Source organism: Carassius auratus, chromosome 2, assembly GCF_003368295.1.
Source record: "Carassius auratus strain Wakin chromosome 2, ASM336829v1, whole genome shotgun sequence".
Taxonomy (NCBI): domain Eukaryota; kingdom Metazoa; phylum Chordata; class Actinopteri; order Cypriniformes; family Cyprinidae; genus Carassius; species Carassius auratus.
In genome coordinates, this window is record NC_039244.1 from 11775129 (window position 1) to 11797343 (window position 22215).

Sequence of the window (22215 nt, forward strand, 5' to 3'; positions counted from 1 at the left end):
CGTTGCTGTCTATGCAGGGTCAGAAAGCTCTCGGGTTTCATCTAAAAATACCTTAATTTGTGTTCCAAAGATGAACGAAGGTCTTATGGGTTTGAAACAACACGAGGGTGAGTAATTAATGGCAGAATTTTCATTTTTGGATGAACTATCCCTTTAAACATGATTCTACCACACTGTTTGGCTCAAAATGTGCTGGTTTTATTTGTACTACTTAGTAATCAAATATAAAGAAAACAATGGGAAAGGAAATCACGGTGCAGAAGTCATTTTAGTATAATTTCTTTACTATTTATTAATATTATAAATGAGCTTTTATTTTTAGATTTTCAAATATCATTACAATTTTTGTTTACATCTCAATCTTGTAGTTTTTTTTTACATTTCTATATCCTTTTAACTAATAAAATATTATACTCATGTTACTATTACTTTATTAATATTACTACTGACCTTCAGTTTTAGTTTTAGTCCAATTTATAACACTACACATTTTTTATAACAAATAAAAAGAAATTGTCCCAGAAATAAACCTCCTAGCAACCACCAAAAAAACCTAACCACTGTTTAGCAACATGCTAGCAAGCGCTTCAAACAGCTTAGCAACCACATTTTGTCTTGCGAATCCACCTGTACATGCGAAACGACAAAACATAAAAAAAGAGCAGAAAATAGTTTTAACTAAATATTTAATCTGCAAACATTTTGCATGTCTTCAAGAATTGCTGATATAGATGTATCTTTATGGCAGTAGGTTATGTGTAAAAAATGTAAACAAATGCATATATGACTCTGAAATCAGACAGAAACAGATGCACTTACGCAGCTTAAAACGCTGTTGCATAAGCAGGAGTGTTTCCAAAAGACAAGATCAAAAAAACAAATACCACAGCTAGCAATAACTGCATTACATCACGCGAGGCCAGCGATGATGCGGTGCCACAGCACTGAATGCATGTTAGGCTTAGCATGTGCATCAAAATGAGAAAGTTGGTATAAATGTACAGACAATACTTGACACATTCCTGTTGAGTTTATACAATTATCACACAGAACTTTTTTATCTTTAATAACATTAATATAGCTGATTATTTACTGATATAGAAGTGTCTCTTGAAACCTCATCTTATCACATTGATGGAGATAATAAGAATAAGACACATTTGGCATGAATGTTCAGAAACGATATCCGAAAATAATAGAAACGGGTGCTCACTTACGGATAAGCGAATGTCACAAATGTTTTGGACCTCTGCTGATATTTCTGGCTCGCACGGTAGCTTAATAAAGAGACATTAACAAACAGCTATCCAGAAAACTTCATGGAGATGTTTCACCTCTCTCCTAATATGTTTGCCCTTTCTCAAAGGGATATTAAAACAGTTTTCATATATACAGTATAGCAAAAGACTGCTTACATACAAATACATACAAATAAAGCCGTAGACGGGTCTACTAGACTATTAATATTGACCTAGTGAGGCCTGTGGAGGAATCAGTCACTTTCTGAGTGTCACATATAGGATACTGTACCAAGCGTGAGAAAATCCATCCAGGATTTGATATTGTATTTTTTTAAACAAAACGGGCCTGTCTTTGCTCTAGCTCCTGCATTCGGCGAGTGCGCCTCTGATAGAGGGGTTTGGAGTCCGTAGGGCTGAGCTCCTCTGCGCTGGAGCTTGGAGACTGAGGCGGAGAGAGAGTGACGGGGCTGATCGAGTCGCTCTCTGACAGTCCTTCCTCTGCTGCTCCTGTTAAAGTCCGCTTGGCTTTTAGAGCGACAGTCACTGATGCTGTTGGTGTGGATGGGGGAGTCGCTACTGCTGTGGAGACTGTCGTCACTGTTGATGTGGCCGCTGGTGTGTTTAATATGGTAATGGCTGTTGTGTATACAGCTCCTGTGGTAGTGGTTGTAGCAGCTGAAACGGAGTCAGATGACCTGATTTGGCTTACTGATGAAGGTCTATAGAACGTTCCAGAAGGGGGTTTTAGTATCCGTGGCGCTCGGAAGGATATCGGAGCCCCCCCGGAATTGCTAGGACCATCTTTTCTATTGCCACTACTTTGGGGTACAACATTCATTTCTGACGTTTTTGGCACACTGGAGGAAGACAGGTTGGCCACTATCATTGCAGTTCTGGGCGTCACATCATAATTCCTGTACTGTCTGTCCCAGGTCTTCCTCAGCGACTGAGTGTCGATTAGCGGGTTCCTGAAGTAGCTGCTGGGACGAGGTGTTGAAGGCTTCTCCGGTTCAGCCGTCTCCTGAATGGCAGCCGGCGAGGGTTCACGCTCCTCTGCGCTGGAGCTGTTGCACTCGCTGAGCAGTCTCTCCACAGGCATGCTGATGGGTCGAGACACTGGCTTGGAGCGCTGGGGACGTAGTTGCACCCCTCGGCTGCTGGCACTCGGCCGGCTGAACACAGATGTGGACTTCTGCATGTCCACAGGAGCTGAGCCAACCCCATTGACATCTGAGCCCTCACCTGCTGGAGAGAAAAACACTTCATTTACTTGAACTGGCATAAATTTTTACTTTCAGATGAAAAACATGATCTATTCTTCCACGTTTGACTTTAATACCAAAGATGAGCAGAAACAATCATACTGACCAGGTGTTTGCACTTTATCATCCCGTGTCTTCATCTCCTTCACTTCCTCCCTCAGCTGTGCAGAGGTAATCACGGACGAGTGTCTCTTGGAGGCTTTTGTACTCTGTAAGGAAGACAAACGGATCAGAAATCATGAATTTATATTTTTTTCTTAAAAGTCTAGCTTTCGATCTCTGGCCCATCTCACCTCTTTGATATCCATGAGCGATCTGGAGTGACGGCTGAGTGCTGGCTGAGGTTCTGTCGGACTGGTGGGAGACACCGGTGGGCTGAGGGGGGCATCAAAGATCATGTGGTGGTGCCTAATGAGCAGGTCCACCATTCGGGCCTGGTGGGGGTAGTCAACCAGAGAGGACAGCGACACTTCTGCCTCCAGCTGCCTGGGCTTGATGAGCGTCGGACCGAAGATGATACCCAGGTTACTAGTGGTCATCATGTTCTCCTCAGCCTGCTCCGACACTCTGTAGAACAGTGAACAGTAAAGTGTCTGAGTCATAAATTATATTTCAGTTTCCCTAAATCCATTTAAAGACATCAGGCAACAAGAAAAAACAGATCCCAATGATGGATTCCCGCTTCTTTGCTATTAAAACACGCTTTTGTTTACCTGTGCAGATGGGTGATGAGGAACTGCAGGGTTTTGTAGTGGGCGGCAGGAAGCTGGCGAAGGAGGTCTCTGATTTTGAAGAGGACTCTTTTGAGCTCAATACTGAGGCACGGCTGCTCTCCTGGTGATGTCTCTTTGGTCGAGTCAGTCTCGCCCATGTTCTGAGTCTCTTTCACCAGCCCGATCATATCATTATAATACCGATAGAGAATCAATGGCTCTGGCAACTGAAAGACAATTGAATACGTTTTTAGACAATGACAAATCAGCAAAATGTATTATTTATTTATTTTTCTAAATGTGAAGAGCACCAGAACCCTATACAGTGCAACAGTTGGGTTTCTTTTACTTTTTCTCCTTAAGGAACTGATTTTTAACTTATCAAACCCTAAAGACAGACCTAATATGAGCTACAAGATTGTTAACTGGTGATATAATCTCCATATATAATCTCACCAAACAGAGAATCCCTTCTAAACACTTTAATGCCTGTCCAATCCCATGAAGCACTGCGTCATTTCCCACATGCTTCAAACTACTTAAATATCAGTGTACATATACTGTATATTTTGCAATACACGTCATATATATTGTTTCTATACACAATCAACATCGGTAACACTTTTACAATGTCATTTTTAACATTAATGTATTAACTAACATGTACTGTGTGTAACACATCTGTTACAGTATTTATTAATCTTTGATAATGTCATAAAATACAGTTATACATTGTTCATGTTAGTTCACCATGCAATAACTAATGTTAACAAATACAACTTTTGATTTCAATAATGTATTAGGAAATGCTGAAATTTACTAATATCAGAAAATGTTGTAGAAGTATTGTTCATGCTTAGATCATGTTAACTAATGAACCTTATTTGAAAGTGTTACCTCAACATCTTTAAAATCAATAGTTTTATGTTTATCCATTGTTTTATGTCATTGGCAATGCTACATAGGATTGTAGCTGTTTCCAATATTAAAGCTGTTAAGTACACACCTTTGTCTAACATAGAAGTTTTTTTTACTTCAAATCAAAGTATTCAATGCTGTGATTCACCTCATAGCTGATTGCTTTGGTTCATGACATATAACTAACTTTATAATAACTGCATGCTATTAATCATTAGTTAAGCATTAGGAAACTTCATCATTTATCTAGCATTAATAGACATTCATAAGCAGTTTATAAATACAGATATAAATGCTTTATACCTTATTTAAAAGCATATCTATAATGTATTTAATAATTGTTTTTTCATACTTTATTAATGATCAATTTATCCTTTCTAAATTAAGTATAGCATTATTTACACACCAGTTATTAAGGAGTTGTCAGTGGTTCATAAGATCACTTAGAAATTGTAAGTAAATGATTAATAAACTATTTAAATGTGCATTCATACATCTTTTTATTCAGACATATAGTAATAGTTACTTATAGTGTTAATAAATGGTTTATTAACATGTATTTCTACTGTAATTCAGGGTTAATTCAGGTAGTTATAAAACATATGTAGTTGTTAGTTAACTATTTTTGTGAGCTCATCTAAAGTGAGGACTAGTTATGCCTTGTAAAGCTTTTACAAATGAGATTTAAAGGCTGTTAATATTTCTATGTTCTGTATCACTGTGTTGTGTTTGTTTCTGTTTTTTTGTTTAGAAGATAACTGAGCCTTTATAAATGCTTTACAAGGCATAACTAGTCCTCACTTTAGATTAGCTCACATAAATAGTAAACTGATCACTACTAAATGCTTTATAACTACCTGAATTTACTACATTTCTTGTGATCTTATGAATCACTGGCAACTCCTAAATAACTGGTTTGCAAATAATGATATACTTGATTGAGAAATGATAAATTGATCATGAATAAAGTATGAATCAAGAATAAAGCATTATATCTTATCTTATAAACTGATTATTACTGTCTATTAATGCTTTATAAATTATGAATTATCTGTTTACTAATGCTTAATTATTAATAGTGTGCAGTTATTATAAAGTGTTACCAAAAATTTTACTTGAAAAATACTGAAACCAGAAAGCGGGCGGTTTCTGTTGCACTCTATTATGTCAAGTTTCATACAGACATGATGAAACTGGGATTACTTGTCCCGCCACACCTGTCTCAGGTAAAGCTTGAGCACGTTGCTTATGTCATGTGGGTGGAGGTCAGAAAGCTCCACTAACTCCTTTCCGTTCTCAAAGGCCTGGCACAGCTTTTCCACACGAGACTTCGCCCCATTCACCCGATAAATGCCCTTGAAATGAACCGAAAAGGAGGTGTCACTCAGAAAAATCGACTCACAAACACTGAATTAAACAAATTCCTTTCAGTCACATCTTTATTCTTCACCTTAATGTTCAGGGCACGACTCTCGATTTCTGAGGTGCATTTCCTGATGATAAAGGGGATGCCGTCAGGACTGTTCTTAGCTACCTGGGCGAATTCAATCCCGAACAGGTGCAGTCTGCCCTGGAGCTTCTTATGTCCACACTGAATGGCAAGAGTCTCCAGGCATTTCTTATGACAGGCCAAAGAGCACTATATATATAACAAAAAAAAAAAAATACATGACAACCGGCTCTAATGAACAATGTGAACAGAATCAATGTGGGTGTAGATGATGATGACGGTACCTCCTCACATTCAGCCCCGTGAAACACCACCAGACTGTCACACTCTCTGCATTTGGAAGGCGCTCGCAGTTTCCGCAACTTGTGAGTTTGTGCTGCTTTTGACATCTGAGCATTACGGAAAGGGCCGGGAGAACTGGCCACTTCAATCACCATCTCAGCAAGGCCTGAGACAAGACAAGACAAAGACATGTGTTTCAATAGCGAAAAACACTGTGCTCGCCCACTAACAAAGTTCTGGTGTGGCCAAAGGATCATGAAGGGTCTTAAATGTGAGTTGGGATAGGAGCTGAAAGAACTTTCATGACTCTGGCCCGCATTCCTACGTAATTAATGATTCTTTTAGTACTATTGAGGAAGCATGACCTTCTCTCCAGTTCCTCAAGTGTGTTTCCTTATATTTAACGTTTGTTTACATTCAGCAATTATTACTGAAATGTAACACTCGGTGGAAACAGGAACTGTTAGCTGTGACATTTTGCCAATGTCAACAGCAAGCCAAACTGCGCAGCTGCACTGAAAGCAAAAATATGTGAGCAAGCAATTCAGAACTTGCGTAATAAACACAAACCTGTGGTGTCACCGCACATCTATGAGCACAGACTCACACAATCACTCGGTTCAGTTTGTACTACCAACCATTATCTATTGGGGAAGGTGGTTCCCTCTCATCCAGGTCATCTGCAGAAGACATGGTACCAGTTGAGGGCGTTCTGGGAAGCCTGCGTTTGAAATCCCCTGTAACACGAAACACACACGTAAACACACACGAGATACTTCCATCATGCAGAGCACTTCTCCATCCTGTCCACGGAGAACTAGGTCAAACACTTTATAAGCAAATCTTACAAAAGTGCCTAAACTAGCAATATTTGTAGAGGAACTTCTTTTTTGGATGAAATACGTTGCAGTTGACAATAACAATGGCTGACGCAACTGGCCAGAGTAAAACATCTATGGACATCTGACAAAACTGTCACTCTCCCGATTAGGCCAGAGCTGACATTCTCACGTCCTAAAAGTTGTTGATCACATACATGTTTCGTTCCTGCCTTGTCTTTGCTGTTGTGAACATTGTTGCTTTGCACATTCTGTTAAATTCTGCTGATGTAAGCATATTACAACATCTAGCTTTTTTGTGTTAATATATGATTTATATTATTATTATTATTAAAATGTTGAATGAAAAATATAGTTTTATATTTTTGATAATGTTGGCAAGGAAAATAAAATAAATGAAATGCAGCAGTACAGAAGGCTATGTTTGTCAAGAACAAGGTACAATTAATGAATAATATAAAAATACATAGGAAATAATCTACAATTTAAAAAAATAATAAACACTGATAAAATAACCAGTTTTCAGATCTACTTGTGATTTATAAGAAATACTTTATTTAAAATATAACACATGTCCCATATTGTGAAACGCATTGTAAGCCACAATGTGCTGACATCAGAAAAAGTACCTGGACTAGCTGTGGGGGAGTCCACTGAGCGAGACTCACTGCTTCCTCCAGCACTTTCTGAGTCACTGCACATGCCCCCTCCACTGGCACTGCCCAAGCTCCAGGCCCGCTGGGAGCCCTGCGTACTCAACACTGCAACACACAGAATTAACCACAGAATTACCTTTTAGTCCTAAAACTGAGGAAGCAAATCCCGTGGGGTTGGGAGAATCAGTCTGTCTGCATGTTTCATTCAGTTCGGAGTTCTCATCTCTAAAAACACGAGAATTCTGCTCATGTGCTTGATTCGTAGTTTAGTCATCTAGCCTAGATGCGGCATTAAATATGAGCTCAGACTGCAATCCAACAGGCTGATGGTGTCACAGCACAGGGGCATTTTGGAAAGCTGAGGGCGATCTGGGTTTGGGCCTAAATCCTGACTTTTGTCCAAGCTGTGGACGGCCAACGCTGGGTAAAAGCTGGGGAAAGCTATAAAACTAATAAGCTGTTCAGGATGCTGAAGCTTGCCAGACATATGTGCGTAATAGTGCCAAGCATCTCAGGATCTTGTTTAAGTGCTAAGAAAACAAAATGAGTTTTAGAGTCTAACAAATGCAGGTTGAGTAGACTGACGTCACCCAAAGGCTTGTTCTATCAGCATGAGCAGCCTGACATAGCAACTTTGGCTCAATGTGAGTTACAGCGAGTTAAAAGCAGGACTGTCTGTTTGTCCAAACAATGGAAGTAAAAGGAAATCTGCTTAACAAACAGATATTATTGTTTATATTTCTACTCATTCCTGCAGTTTTCAAGCTTGTAAGGTGGGAAATTCCCGCAAATATTTCAGTGTGAATGAGGCATGGCACAGATGACAGAATGCATCATTTGCATATGCTTTTGAGTTTTACAATTTTAAACATCCAAGTGCTCATTTATTTTTTCAGTTGTATTTTGTTATTGTATTGTATTGTATATTTATCTATTCTTATTTTATTACTGACTGTTTACTTGTCTTTTTTAGTTAAAATAAATGTAATTCAGAGTTTAAAATCAAAGTTCTTTTGGAGTATCTTCCTCACAAAATAAATACAAATCAACGATATTATAAACTGTAAAACACAAATATTATTATTATTATTATTATTTCAGACCCTTAGGTCCATATAATAAAAAAGAAAACATACTACACACTTGAATGCCAGTGCTTCCAGAATAGGAAGGAATACCTTTTGTCATTATTTGTAGGATCATTTAAGGCCGTTATAACTGTATTTCTTGAATCACTTAGACACATGAAACTATACATATAATTCCTTAACACAGCATGCAAAGTAGGAACATCATTATGCACAAACAACTGGCTTGCACTTATCATATATTATAAATATACTTTGTAAGGAAACATTTAAACTCCCCCATCAAATTAACAAAATCCCCACCATAAGAGCCACCTAAATGGGGAATTCCCCCAATTTTTCAAAATGAAATTCAGGCCCTGTGCAACGTTTTTGTCGTCGGGTTAGTTCCTTGCTGACTAAGGGCCCTATCATACACCCGGCGCAATGTGATGCAAGGCGCAGCGCAAGTGTGTTTGCTAGTTTCAGTCTGGCGCTGTTTTTCATTTTCCGTCATTTAATTATCAAATGCATTTGCGCTCATTTTTGCGCCCATGGGCGTGCTGGTCTAAAAAAATAGGTTTGTTCAGGCGCATTGATAAAATATGCAATGTTTTTACTTTGTCATTTAAAGAGCGTACATGTTGCTTATTAAAATCTGTCATGGCATGAGTGCAAATGGCTCTTAAAGGGAATGGAAGATGAGACTCTGATTGGTTTATTGCACGTTACACCCAAAAAACACCCACTACTCATTAAGAGAATAGGGAAAAAACGTTTAGACCGTGCGCCTGGGCACGCCAACCGTTTTTAAACTCCAGTGCGATTGTCCTTTAAAGGGGGGGGTGAAATGATATTTCTTGCATACTGAGTTTTTTACACTGTTAAAGAGTTGGATTCCCATGCTAAACATGGACAAAGTTTCAAAAATTAAGTTGTACGTTTGAAGGAGTATTTTTGTTCCAAAAAAACCTCTTCTGGTTTGTCACAAGTTTCGGAAAGTTTTTTACGAGTATGGGTCTGTGTGATGTTAGATGGAGCGGAATTTCCTTATATGGGTCCTAAGGCACATCTGCCGGAAGAGCGCGCGCTCCCGTATAACAAAAGCCTACTGGCGCTCATGATTCTTTAGCTCCGCCCACAGGTCACGACTCTAGGCGCTCGTGTTTTTCCAGGAAAAATCGGTACAGACTATCTTTCTCTTATAAATATAATAAAAATAAAGACTTTTTGGAGTTATGAAGGATGCAGTACTACTCTATAGGTACTCAAGATTAACAGGAGATTGAGTGAAAATGAGCATTTCACCCCCCCCTTTAAGTGTGGTTCATTTGAGTAAGCATGAACACTTCCATCTGAACCCTGGTGCGCACCAAACAAGCGGAAAGAGACAGCTAAAAAGATGGGTATTGGTAACAAACTCTGGTGCGGTTTGAATGAAATATGAATGCAACATGGACAAAATACTTCTAAATGAATCAAAAACAGGTAGTAATGACAGGATGCGCAGCGATGCCATGCAACATGATTTGACGACGTGGAACGAGCGTTGTATCCAAAACAAAATTAGCTCGTAGGTGGTACACGCAGCATGCAGACGGCATTAGGTTTGTTCGACTTAAAGCGGCGCTGATCAGACCGGTCGGTGAATGGGTACTTTGATGTCATACACTGATCGGTCTGCGCAACGCCACTTAAAGTTAAACATAACTTTTGTTTGGGGTGTTCGATGATTCAACTCGACCAATTAGGTTGTGAATGCATCACTATGCCTTAAGTTTCACCGTCAAAAAGGCCAGTGTGAACGCTAAGCAGACCAGGACCAAATGTATTGTTTTCTTTCTTGATCCAGAACCAAACAAACCAAGAGAACCGAGCTACAAGTGTGAACGCACCCTAAGACACAACATCTCTTACCTTGCATGTCTAAACTGCTATTGGATCGTCTCTCAGCGATCTTGGCCTTGGGTTGTATGGCACCCTCAACCTCATCTGCACTGTGATTATCTGCCGAAGTAACAGAGCTCTGTGACAGGTTCCCATGGGATGAGCGGGTGCTGCTCTGAGACCTCTTATGAAGGGACATTCTGGAAAGGAATGACACTTGTTAAAACATGCTTTATTAAAATACCGCAGGCAAAACAGGCTGCGCAAAATCTCAGGTGATTGTGAAATGGGTTACTCAACATGAACGTGTGAGATTTGAATGCACTGTAAACTAAGGTGATGGCACTGGCCAGTATGTTTGCACGTGGGTGTGATCCAGAGGTCAGAGGAGTTTATACGGGGCAGCGATTATGTAGAGCAGAACTCCTGAATAAACAACATGCTATGACCGACTGTTGTTTCGTTCATCATTCTTCCTGAGGAAGATGCAAACAATGCAGCCTCTTTCTGACCCACGCGGAAACTTGAGTGTGGACTTACCCCGTTTTTGAGGAAGTGGTAAAGTCCTGAGACAGAGACTCCAGCCACACACGCTCTTTAGGCAGGCTGCACACAAACTCAGAGTAGTGCTGGCCCGGCTCATACTTTTTGGCCTGTTCACTTAGAGCTTGGTAGTTGACTGACAGAGGTTGGGTCTGAGTCTGCTGCATCTGGAACCAGTTCACCGTCACCTATAAGAGTTTGTGAGGATAGTCAGTACACAATATTGGTATTTATTTTCATGGAGAATGTCAAAAGTTCAGTAGGGTCAGTAAGAAATGAATACTTTAGCAATTAAGATCAAAAGTGACGGTAAAGATATTTAAAATGTTACCAAATTTTTCTAATTTAAAAAAGGGCTGTTCTGTTGAGTTTCCTATATATTTCATGGTTTCCGAAAAATATTTAGCAGCACAAGCATTTTCAACATTGACGTAATGAATTCAGCTTTGTCACTGCAGTAATAAATTACATTTGAATTAATACTTATTGATTCAATTCAAAAACATTAAATAATCGTACATATCCCAAACATTTAGACTGTATTGTAGTGTTGTTGTGACATGGATACAGACCGATTTGAGGGTCAGGTCACATTGGAAGACCAGCTCCCGAATCTGAGTGAGGATCTCACTCTTTGCGTTTGACAGGCTGACCTTCTTCGCCTCTAGATCGGCCACACACGCTTTATACAGCTCCTGCGCTTCCTCTGCCTAGAATCACCACAAAAACAGACCATCAGCCAAACAGAACAAAAGCATAGTGATTTGCCTTGCCTGCTTTAAGCCAAAGTGTGTGCCTCGTCACCACTTTGAAGCCCAATAAACAAGGTCAATAAACATAAGGGTGTGTGTGTGTTTGTGCAGTCTGTAATCATCTTGGAGTTGAATTTGAAGTTTTAGAATTCTTTATAGTGCAGTTTCTGCAGTACCTTCTGTAGGGCCTCTTCCTCCACCCTTCGTTTCTTCTCCAGTGTCCTGCCTCCTGCTGTTGGCTGCTCCTCCTCAGTGCGGCTGGTGGAGCTGCGTGCCTTCTCGTACTCCTCCTTCTTCTGCACCTTCAGCAGCCGAGCCTTCTTCAAAGCGCTCTCGGCCTCGCTCTGAAAACATACGGGTTATTAAGCGCTTGCGGTTCTAAAGGAATGCTAGTGATGAAATAATCAAATAATCATATTCACCATTTTCTTAAGCTCTCTTTGCCATTGTTCCTTTAGCTCTTTCCTCTGCTTGTCCAGATCGTTCTTGCGGGCCAGCAGTGGCTGTTGGAATTATTGGAATTTTGTAAATGATTCAGTAGTTGGAGAAGGAAAAAAAGTATAGCAGGTTTAACTGATCATACCTGTATAAATTTGTTGGTTTGTAGAGCTCCAGCTGTTTGGAGCAGAACCTGATTGTACTCAATCTCATTTTTAAAGGCAGAGACGTAAATATCCCGGAAAGGCATGAAGTCCTTTAGAAACACAGTTACGAAATAATGTCACTTAAAGGCCAAAAATCAAATAACCTAACATTCAGTAAGATTCTTGAAAGAAATCGTAGTATTTATTTGAAATAGAAATACATTATAAATGTCTTTGCTATCAAATTTTATGATCTTGTCAAATGAAATTATTAATTTCTTTCAAAATTCTTCCCAAAAATTAAACAATCACATCTAATTAAAACAAAAGACCATCACCTGCTGGCTTGCCACTGCCTTTGCCGATTCTGCCATCTTAGCAAAGCTTCTGGCACATTCCATGTCTGTCAAATACAGAGATACCATATGAAACACTAAAGTTCAACAATGAAGACGCAAAACAAAAGACCAGGCTTTAAGAATGGACTGACCCAGGCTGAGGCGTTTCTCTACCCAGGCCAACATGTCTTTGGTGTATTTGGACCAGGCCTTGGCGTAGAGCAAAGCCGACTCTACTCCACTCTCATTCTTCAGCAGAAGGAGGTCCACCTGCCCCACGGTGGACAGCTCTGGGGACAGAGCGGGATCTATAAACCCAGAACACTGCATATGAACACACACACACTTCCCAAAAAAATGATACACAAACACAAAAAAAAAAACCATCTGAAAATGCACAGCAGTACCATTTGAAGACATTTATATTTCCTTAACCTCAGTCTCTCCACTCTCTACAACTGTCATTTAAAATCTACTTTTAAATATTACCGCCCTACAGGGTTTATAGGCCAAAAGTTACGAGGCAAATTTTACAAGTCAGCTTTATTAAAGGCAGCGACAGCACTTAAACTGGTGGCGAACTTGCTTTCAAGAGGAATAAACATATACCCATCCCACTGACTTAAAAGAAAAAGGTTCTATTCTAAAGTATTTCTAAAACATCAGATGTATGTACATCTCGTAAAATCAGATCTTCTCATAAAACCTTAACCTTTGCCAAATGCACTGATACACAACTCAAGTGCGCTGAATCCAAGCACCCCGCCCAAAAAGCCACATGTGGTTCCCATTCCTCATACAAACGATCAAAAAAAAACCCAAAGAATGTCAACCATTTGGCAAACAAGCTCGACTATATGAAAAACAACACAAGTGTGTGGAGTTCTCTGGCTGATTATGACCTATGTCAGAGCAGCTCATCCTCTCTCTGCTAGAACAACACCTTTCATGTGTGGTTTGTTTAACTAGAAAACTTTGTTGAAGTTTGCATTACTGTTGCTCTAAGGCACATAAACCATGTTACGAGATTCTCTTCAACACCTCAGTGACAAGAGCGTGCTGGCTTTGCGAGGAAAACGTGCTAGAAGGATGAAAGACAAAAAGGAGAAGGAAAGGAAATCCATTTACCTGCCAGATCATTTAGATTGCAGCCTCCTGAATCTTCAGAGAGGTTTTCAAAAGACTAGAGGAGAAAAAGAGAAAGTCGTTTCACACAGGATGAGAAGTTTGATCACAGAGGCGAGGGATGAAAAGGTGCTTCTCTTTTATCTCGTCTCTCAATGTCTCAGTCAATCAAAGTTTGAAAGACCTTGCTCTTTAAATCACAGGGGCCAGCCTGGTGTCTTTATTTTCTAAGCAGAACTCTAATCTTAAAGGCATGGTTGACCAAAAAAATGAAATGTCATTATTTACTCAAACTTGTTTTAAAAATATGTTAGTCATTTTTCTGTGGAACACAAAAGAATTCTGTAGAAGCTTCAAGCCTCTTTTTTTCCATACGACAGTTCATAGGAACCACACCTGTCAATCAGCAAAAAGGAAATCGAAAGCATGCAAATGCCATAAAACTAAGCCAAACTACTACTTTTATTCAGCAAGGATGCATTAAATTGATCATAAGTGACAGTAAATACATATAGAATTCTACAAAAGTATTCTATTTCAAATAGATGCTGTTTGAACATTCTATTCATCAAAGAATCCTGAAAAAAAGTACCACAGTTTCCTCACAAGTGGCACAACCATGTTTTCAACATTGATAAGAAAATCAAATCAAATCCCGCACCAAATCACGGGAATAAATGACATTTTAAAATAAATGCAGCCTTGGTGAGCAGAAGACTCTAGTCAAAAATATTCAAAACATTTCTTACAGACCCCAAACTTTTAAATGGAAGTGTATTTCAAGCTTTCTGAAGTCATATGATACTGTTGTTTATGAGCAGAGAATACTGGCTTAAATTTCAGTCTGTTTTTCACATAAAGCTATTGTATGGCTCCAGAATTCATGGAAGACATTTAACGGTGCTTTGTATTGGCAGACGTAAGCACTATGAACTGTTGTTGTATGAAAAGAGCTGCGTGAAGAGCAAAATGATCCATTTGTGTTCCACTGAAAAATAGGTGAGTATATAAAGACTTTTTTTAGCTCATTTTTTTCAAGGACCTTTGAAGGCAATCTAGGTGATTACTTACACGACTTCTTCTGGCTTGGGTGTACCCCAACCTGGAGCCACTGTCCACATCTTCCATAAGGAAGTCAGACACTCTGAAGTGGAAAACAAATACAAGTCACTGCACATAACATAACTTGAACATACCTATTGAAGGTTATAATATTATGGTGTTATTTTTCTTTACAGATAGCTCATTTTAAAATCAGGAATGTGAGCAGTATTAAGGGTTAGTTCATCCAAAAATGAAAATTCCGTCATCATTTACTCACCCTCACATCATTCCTAACCTGCTTGACTTTAGCTTCTCTTCGAATCACAAATGAAGCGATCATCAAGTCTCTTTGCTGGACTCTTTAAACCACTTGGATTTATTTGGATTATGATGTCTTTATGAACTTTTGAACTGTCAAAGTTGTGGTTGCGTGGACTGAAATTTATGTTTTGAGAATGTCTTATGGGTTTGGAACAGCATGAGGATGAGTAACTCAATTTTCATTTTTGGGAGAACGATCCATTTAGGTGACACAAGTACATCTTAAATGAAACTGAAAGTAACTCTAGACAGACAGAGCATTCAGAATATACATATGACTACAGAATAGAGACAATTGGTACTCACACATTGCCAAAGGTGAACGCCAAAGTATCGATTGATGTGTGTATCTCGCCAAATATTGTGTCTTTGTTTTGTTTATTGACTTCCTTGACGTTCACGCCTGTGGGAAGTGATGAAACACATGAGAAGTGTAGCCAAATGGCAGTCTGCACCAAAATTACAATTCTCAACAAATGACGACGAACAGCAGGGGTGTAGACCTAGAGTTTACTGTGGAATTATGAATCCCACCACAGTGGACCACCACAGCAGTTGGGCACTGATTAATAGCTACAACACTGATAATATAGAATACATTCATTCCATATGAGAGTCATTTTAGTATGCTGTAAATTAAGACTTATTCTGAACAATACGGTGCACAAAGAAAAGGAACCTTCACAAATTCTTCCTGTATTAGCATCTAATGCTGCTTTGGTCGTGCTTCCCTAGATCACAAATCAAATGCTGTATTGTTAGCATGTAAATAAATCAACAGACGGCTTTCTTCATAAACTGTTTCCGTTGTTTCAAAAAGAGGCCAGATGACAGAAAGCACGTTTTGATGCACAGTTTGCCATGTTTCGAGCTGACAAAAGATAAATTAACATAAAATTGACATGAAATCTTAATTTGAAAAATCTGATATGTGATAGACAAGAAGTAACGTCTCAGAGGCGCTACGAAACTTGCATTTACCAAGAGCTTCCTGTCTGGTAGCTGAGCCTCCCCTTCACAGGAAACACTGACAAAGCTTGAACTCGCAAAACAATCAGCAGTCGTTCAAACAACTTTCACCGAACTCACCAACTCCTTTAACTTCCACTTGCAGTCATATCCAGGTTTGATATGGTAAGGCATAGATTAACGAACTAGCCCAGAACTTCAGGAACTAAGGGCACAGCCTAGTTCACAATGATTCAGTGGAGCTCGACTTCCACTTTTTTCCCTCACATACAATAAAAACTGTCAAAGCCGTAAAAAAAAAAAAGCAATATCATCTGTAGTTTGCCGTTCCGCATGGGCGCTTTTTTTGCTTGGATGTCATGCAAAATGCAGTGACTGTCAGCAGAGGTGGGAATCGCCCCCCCTCAACCGCCATTCATACTCACAGCTAGCAAGTGAGCAGAGGGGATGGCACTGGAGACGAGAGCGTGAGAGGTGCGTGGCTCCTGGTGCATGCCTGTCTGCTTCTGAATGCAGGCGGGCGGCTCAGTGGCCCCTGCAAAGGAACGCTGACTTCTTCCTCAGGACATCCTGCAGTTCCACAACAATGATTCTGCCCCCTTCGCAGCTCAAATACGGACATGGCTGCATTCAGAAAGCAGTCCTCTCAAAGAAAAACCCTCAAAAGCATTTTTTGCATCATTGGAAAGATTTTTTTACAAATTTGTCAATATGGGTTTTTTGCTAAAAATATCTAAGATTCTTACCATATACTTGTGGCAAAGTAAAGCATACAGGAATCACTTTATCAGGTGGAATGCGTCATAAGATAGGATGAAATACCTGAGATAACAGAGTCTCCTTAGATTAGAAGCAAAGATAAAAATACAGCGAGTCATTGACTCACTCTAGACAAGCGCGGGGGAAGAAAGAATTTCAATAACTTGAGACACTTGACGCTTTTATTGCTGCGCCCCCGGAGTGAATCTTCAGCAAAACTATGCAACAGTTTTTCTTATTTATTTATTTTATTTTTCTAAAGATAGAAGAACACACAGATTGAGCGTATTTGGGGGTAGGGGAGGATATGGGCATTTTGATTGCCTCAAGTTCATAGCTATCCATCAGGAGAAAGACAGACGGATGACATTGATGTTGGGTTTTTAAAATGCAAGCGTGAATGGGAAGCACACTCTGGAATGTCAGTCAAACAGGTAATTTGAGGCGGTTATCTGAGATTTATCTATTCTTAACTTCCTCATTCAAAAGGTAAAAAAAAATAGAAAAGATGAAGGCCTCGGGCATTTAAAAAAAAAAAAAAACACATTATTTCCCTCTGTTAAACTCTTCAGACTTACCTTTGACAGAAACAATAAAGGGACTTTAAAGGACGCATGGGAGCTCAGTGGGGTCTCTGGCCATCTAGTGGCAAATGATGATACTCTAGTGGCCAAATCAATGATGCCAAAACATACAGTTGAAAACAGCTAGAAATGATGAGGATAACCAATAAAAAAACACCACAAAAAACATCCATTTCCTCTTCTGAAGCTGCTATCCATTGCAAACTGAACTGATGTACACATTTATATATTACATAACCATGCAGTAATGTCTTTATATTGATAATCTAATTTTTTTTTCTTAGCACGTGAATAAGAAGTCTGCCATCCATACAAAAACTTGGCTTCACTTTGACTTCACATCTAAGATAATCTAAGATAAAAACAAGAGCTAAAATAATGATGCATTATTTTCATCACTGTCTTAATCCATTAAGCCACATCAAGCATGGTCTCATTTTTTAAATATTAATGCAACAATCAAAGTTTTTCTTTTTTTAAATATTCATTGTCAAATTGACAAGTCTGTGCTGCAGTTCTATGAATGTTTTGTGTGAATACTTACGCAGACAAGATTAATTCTAAGCTGTTGGTTCTGAACAGGGGTGGAGTTGAAGGAGGATGCTTACCTTTGACTTTGGCGATGACGGTGCCTGCAGCACCTAGAATTTCTGATGAGTTTAGTGCCTGGTGCTTGCCAATGACGGTCTTCAACACACGTGCCAGCTCCTCAAGTCGCTCGTTGACCACGTGCTGCGAGCACTCTTGGTTTTCTGTGGGTGACAGACATATAGACAGAGACCACAATGTCATGAGCTCAGCTTTCTCCAGGTGTTTTTGAAGATGCACTCATTTAAAACTACATTGGTGCAGCAGCGACATCGAAAGGTTTAGAATTTTGAGTCCGTTTAAAGATCCCCTTGTGACACCTCTTCAAAGTGCACATGAAATAAGTGACACTGATACATCCGACAGCACTCTTGTTCTGTGACTGTGCATGCCCATGTGGTTAGAGATAATGAGCAGTGTACGAGGTTGCGCTTTGGCTGAGATGCAGACGCTGCTTTTGTGCGCTCGAGAGAAGGCAGACAGCAAGATAAGAAAAGAACTCAGCTACTGTATGCACACCTATCTAGACGTGTGATAACAGATTTTATTTTTATTTTTTGTATGAAAGTGACATACAGAGTGAGGCACTTCATTACTGTTGACTGCACGTTAGTACTGCCATCATGAAGATTAGAGAGTTTTGACTGGCTTATTTCCTGTTTTTGCATTGAATTGATCAGAAGTGTGAGTAGAGATAATGTATAATGTTATAAAAGACTTACATTTCAATTAAATAATGTTCTTTTGAGCTTTCTATAATGGTCAATATTAACAAAAATATTAGGAAGCACAACTGATTTAACATTGAAAATATTATTTTAAATTACTAAAGGGATTGTGTGATACTGAAAACTGGAGGAAACTGCTCCTAAAACTTCAGCTTTACGGTCACAGGAATAAATAACATTTAATCAAATACATTTTTCCAGTTTCCAAATAGTTAATGTGCAGTCACGTTCACACAACAGAAGATAACAGAGGAGACAACCACATTCTATAACCGAACTTACATTTTCAGGACCACATTCTCAAAAAACATGCGCCGTATGAACTGGACAACTAGTACAGTGTGAGAGCCTCTCGTGTGGTTTCACTTTACAGCTACGGAGAAATGAGCTGTGCGTCATCTGAAGTTTTTAGATCCAGACACTGTTCTCCACTGTAGCGCTTTCCATCAGTTTTGTGTTCTGTGTGTGACTGTGTTGTTTGAAACAGACATTTCAAGTCTCACACCTGTAAGAAAACACTGACAGTGTAAACATTGTCGTAGATAATGTAGTGATTATTCATTTTTGGCGCTATGGCATTTTTAAACTGTCGGAGAAGTTAGCATGACTCTAACAATAACGCTCTGGATCAATAATCACATGATCACGGTCAAACATGATCACTGTGCGATCTAATGTGAAGAGTCTTATTAACTCACTGTCATGCATTGTGTGCAATGAATTTATTCTCCCTCTCCACATTTTGTTGATTTTCTCCACTTCTAAACAAACTCTTAAGCCTCTTGAAAGTACTTGTCGTACTCCTAACAATTTTGGACCTTAAGAGCTCTTTTAAGGGTTAAGATGTTTTCTGAATTACTTGGATCTTTTCTTTAATTTTATGATTTTTGAAAAAATGAATTTTATATCGGTAAAATCCACTTTCGGTCAACCTCTAGTTTAAAATATTTTTTTGCACTGTACCACAGCAGTACAAGGCCGATCTTTTTTTGTGTTCCCATCATTTTACTGAAGAATGCTTCTCTAATCTTGAGCCTCTTTCAAATACGCAGATAATGTGGCCTGTGATTTGTCCCGCGATTGTTTAATTTTGGTTCATTCACACTGCCAGTGATTTTCCGGAATCTGTGTGTGCATTCACACACATCCCATAAAGATCCTGATGTGTATTGTTCCACTAAACTGGCGAACCATCTCAGCTTTAGCGCTGGCAGTGAGGAGCTCATATTTTTTCATATTTCAGCCCCATATCTTTTCATCGTGAACATTGATGTAAAAGAGTTGGACATCACTTCGACACACAACCTTTTATGGCATTGGTCCTGGCTTTTGATCGTACAGGGCTTGTTCCCATTTCCAAATCCAGGACTAGGTTGTTGTTAGGTCCCAATTGTGGGTTAGTTCCCAGGATCAATCCCGGGATGTGTTTGCATTCACACAGAAGGCACTCTGGCAATTTTCCGGGATCAACGCTAAGTGCGAAAGGGGCTTTGGGAAGTTCAACGCGGGATACCATTTCCGAAACACGCTGTTCATGGTAGACCAATTACAACAGACTGGGCCATCTGACCAATCAGAGCAGATTAGGCTCATGGAAAGGAGCAGTTTATAGAGACTGATTGTTAGAACTGCTTTGAACAAATCATTTGAGAATCGTTGGAAAATGAGGTGATATTAACTGCATATTTTGAGAAAACAAAAGCTTTTTGTGACCTTCGATGCATGTAAACCTACTGTAGGAGAGTCCCAAAATAATATTAGGAACCTTAAAAATGTCATTATGGGGCACTTCAAATTTAATAACATTACTGTTTTACTGTCGTTTTTTTTGACACTGAATGAAGCTACCTGAAAGTTTTGGAGAAATAATAAGTGTGCCTGTGTCACTACTTCCATATTTCTAAAATAAGCAGAAGTATGCAAACAACTTTAAAATCAATGTGAAACCACTTTTAATGTTAATCTACTTCTGTAATGCAAATTCAGTTGAAACAGGATATTAAACAAGAAGAAAAACGCAGGGTGAGACTTTTATCCAATGGAAATTGACTATGACTGAATGAAAAGTGGACTTTCCATATCTGAATGGAGCCAGGTCAAATGTTTGCTAAAGTGCTACATTTATCTTTTAACCTCATACCTTCATAATTATCAAATATCAAAAGTCCATGTAGCCTAAATAAGGCCCCGTCCACACGGAGACGCGTTTCTGTGAATACGCACAAATATTTTATCAGATAGGCGTTTCGTCCACACGGATCCGGCGTTTTCGCAAGGTGAAACCGCTATTTTTTGAAACCAGGTCCCAGAGTGAATAAATTTGAAAACGCCGTCTTTGCGTTTTCGTCTGGATGGCTAATCCTTATATTTTCTGAAACGATGACGTCATCAGCCCACGTCTCCCCCCTAGTCAGAAACCTCTACGTCTCGTATCAGTAACAAAAACATGAACAAACACTGAACGATTGTCTTTTTATTAACTAACATTAACACTGATTAATAAATGTATTGTTCCATGTTCGTTTGTGTAACACGCGCAAGGTTTACGAGCATAGTCCAAGTCTTCTCTGTTTTTAGTGTATCTCTGTGGCAGAATTACAGCGCCACATATTGGTCTGGCATGTATACTACATCATTTTGCGGTTTCGTGTGGACGCGGATATTTCTTGAGACGAGGAAAATAAAGATCGGATTGGGGTAAGCTTCGTCTCCGTGTGGACGAGGCCTAAAGGTCATCTGTAGAGAAATTAATGTGGTTACCTTTTTCATACATTTCATGCTTACTTGAAAAGCTACCAGGTTTGCTATAACTAAATGAAAAAACCTTCACAATTATTTAAACCAAAACTATTCACACCTAATTTACTCAGTCTGAAAAAGGTTATATGTGAATTGCTATATGTGAATCCAAACAAACACCTAGCCTTCAAATAACCAAATAGGTTTCAAACATTATCAAATTTTGACAAGTTTCAAAATATTGTGCATGTTTTTCAAACTATAAATAATTAGACTCAATGTAAACAAATATTAAGATTAAAAATGTTTGTTTACACCACGTGAACCCATAAACGAACACCACAATCTCACTTGTTTGCATTAGGATAAAGTGGACGGTTTGGCTGTTTGCAGGGGATGACTTCATATCTAACTGAACATTGCAAAGGGTTCAAAGAGTTTTGATAGCAGGAGCATCTGTTTTTTATCCTCTCCGTGCAGATGTACATCATGCCTTAAGAATGAGACAGAAGCTTTATGAGAGCACAGTTACAGCATGGAAGGTATGTGTTTTAGTGTTGGATGATATGCTCCACAGTCATTTCATCTTATCGTCAGCCCGTGAGATCCCCGATACACAAAATTATCATGCTAATTTATTGAATTATTTACTTAGTTTCATAACCGGAAAGTGGACCAACTCCAGGGCTAAAACCTCCCTAATGTTTTTAATAAGACTGAATTTTGTATTTAACATGATTTAACATTGTAAGTTACTAATTATAATGCTTACATTTTCTCAGTTATTGAAACAGCAGCAACAGAAAACGAGAGGAGAAATAAAAAA

At 39.1% G+C, this 22215-nt stretch overlaps 1 protein-coding gene across 5 annotated transcripts in view; it reads right to left on the bottom strand.

Annotated features, from left to right (window-relative positions):
* Positions 1-669: 669 nt before the first annotated feature.
* The window catches only part of LOC113115737 (rho GTPase-activating protein 29-like), a 35964-nt gene continuing 14418 nt past the window's right edge, over positions 670-22215 (bottom strand). Inside the window, exons 3-23 of one of the 5 annotated variants that reach the window (XM_026283325.1) lie at positions 17943-18086; positions 15329-15425; positions 14729-14801; positions 13661-13715; positions 12685-12822; positions 12533-12597; positions 12194-12304; positions 12033-12113; positions 11787-11954; positions 11431-11568; positions 10856-11046; positions 10346-10515; positions 7335-7466; positions 6505-6603; positions 5869-6032; positions 5585-5773; positions 5352-5489; positions 3217-3443; positions 2797-3070; positions 2610-2712; positions 670-2486 (exon numbers count right to left, since the gene is read on the bottom strand). In XM_026283325.1, the coding sequence (XP_026139110.1) occupies positions 1573-2486; positions 2610-2712; positions 2797-3070; positions 3217-3443; positions 5352-5489; positions 5585-5773; positions 5869-6032; positions 6505-6603; positions 7335-7466; positions 10346-10515; positions 10856-11046; positions 11431-11568; positions 11787-11954; positions 12033-12113; positions 12194-12304; positions 12533-12597; positions 12685-12822; positions 13661-13715; positions 14729-14801; positions 15329-15425; positions 17943-18086 (3671 nt within the window). In that variant the 3' untranslated portion in view covers positions 670-1572. The other 4 variants (XM_026283320.1, XM_026283311.1, XM_026283333.1 and 1 more) reach the window with 4 other exon arrangements.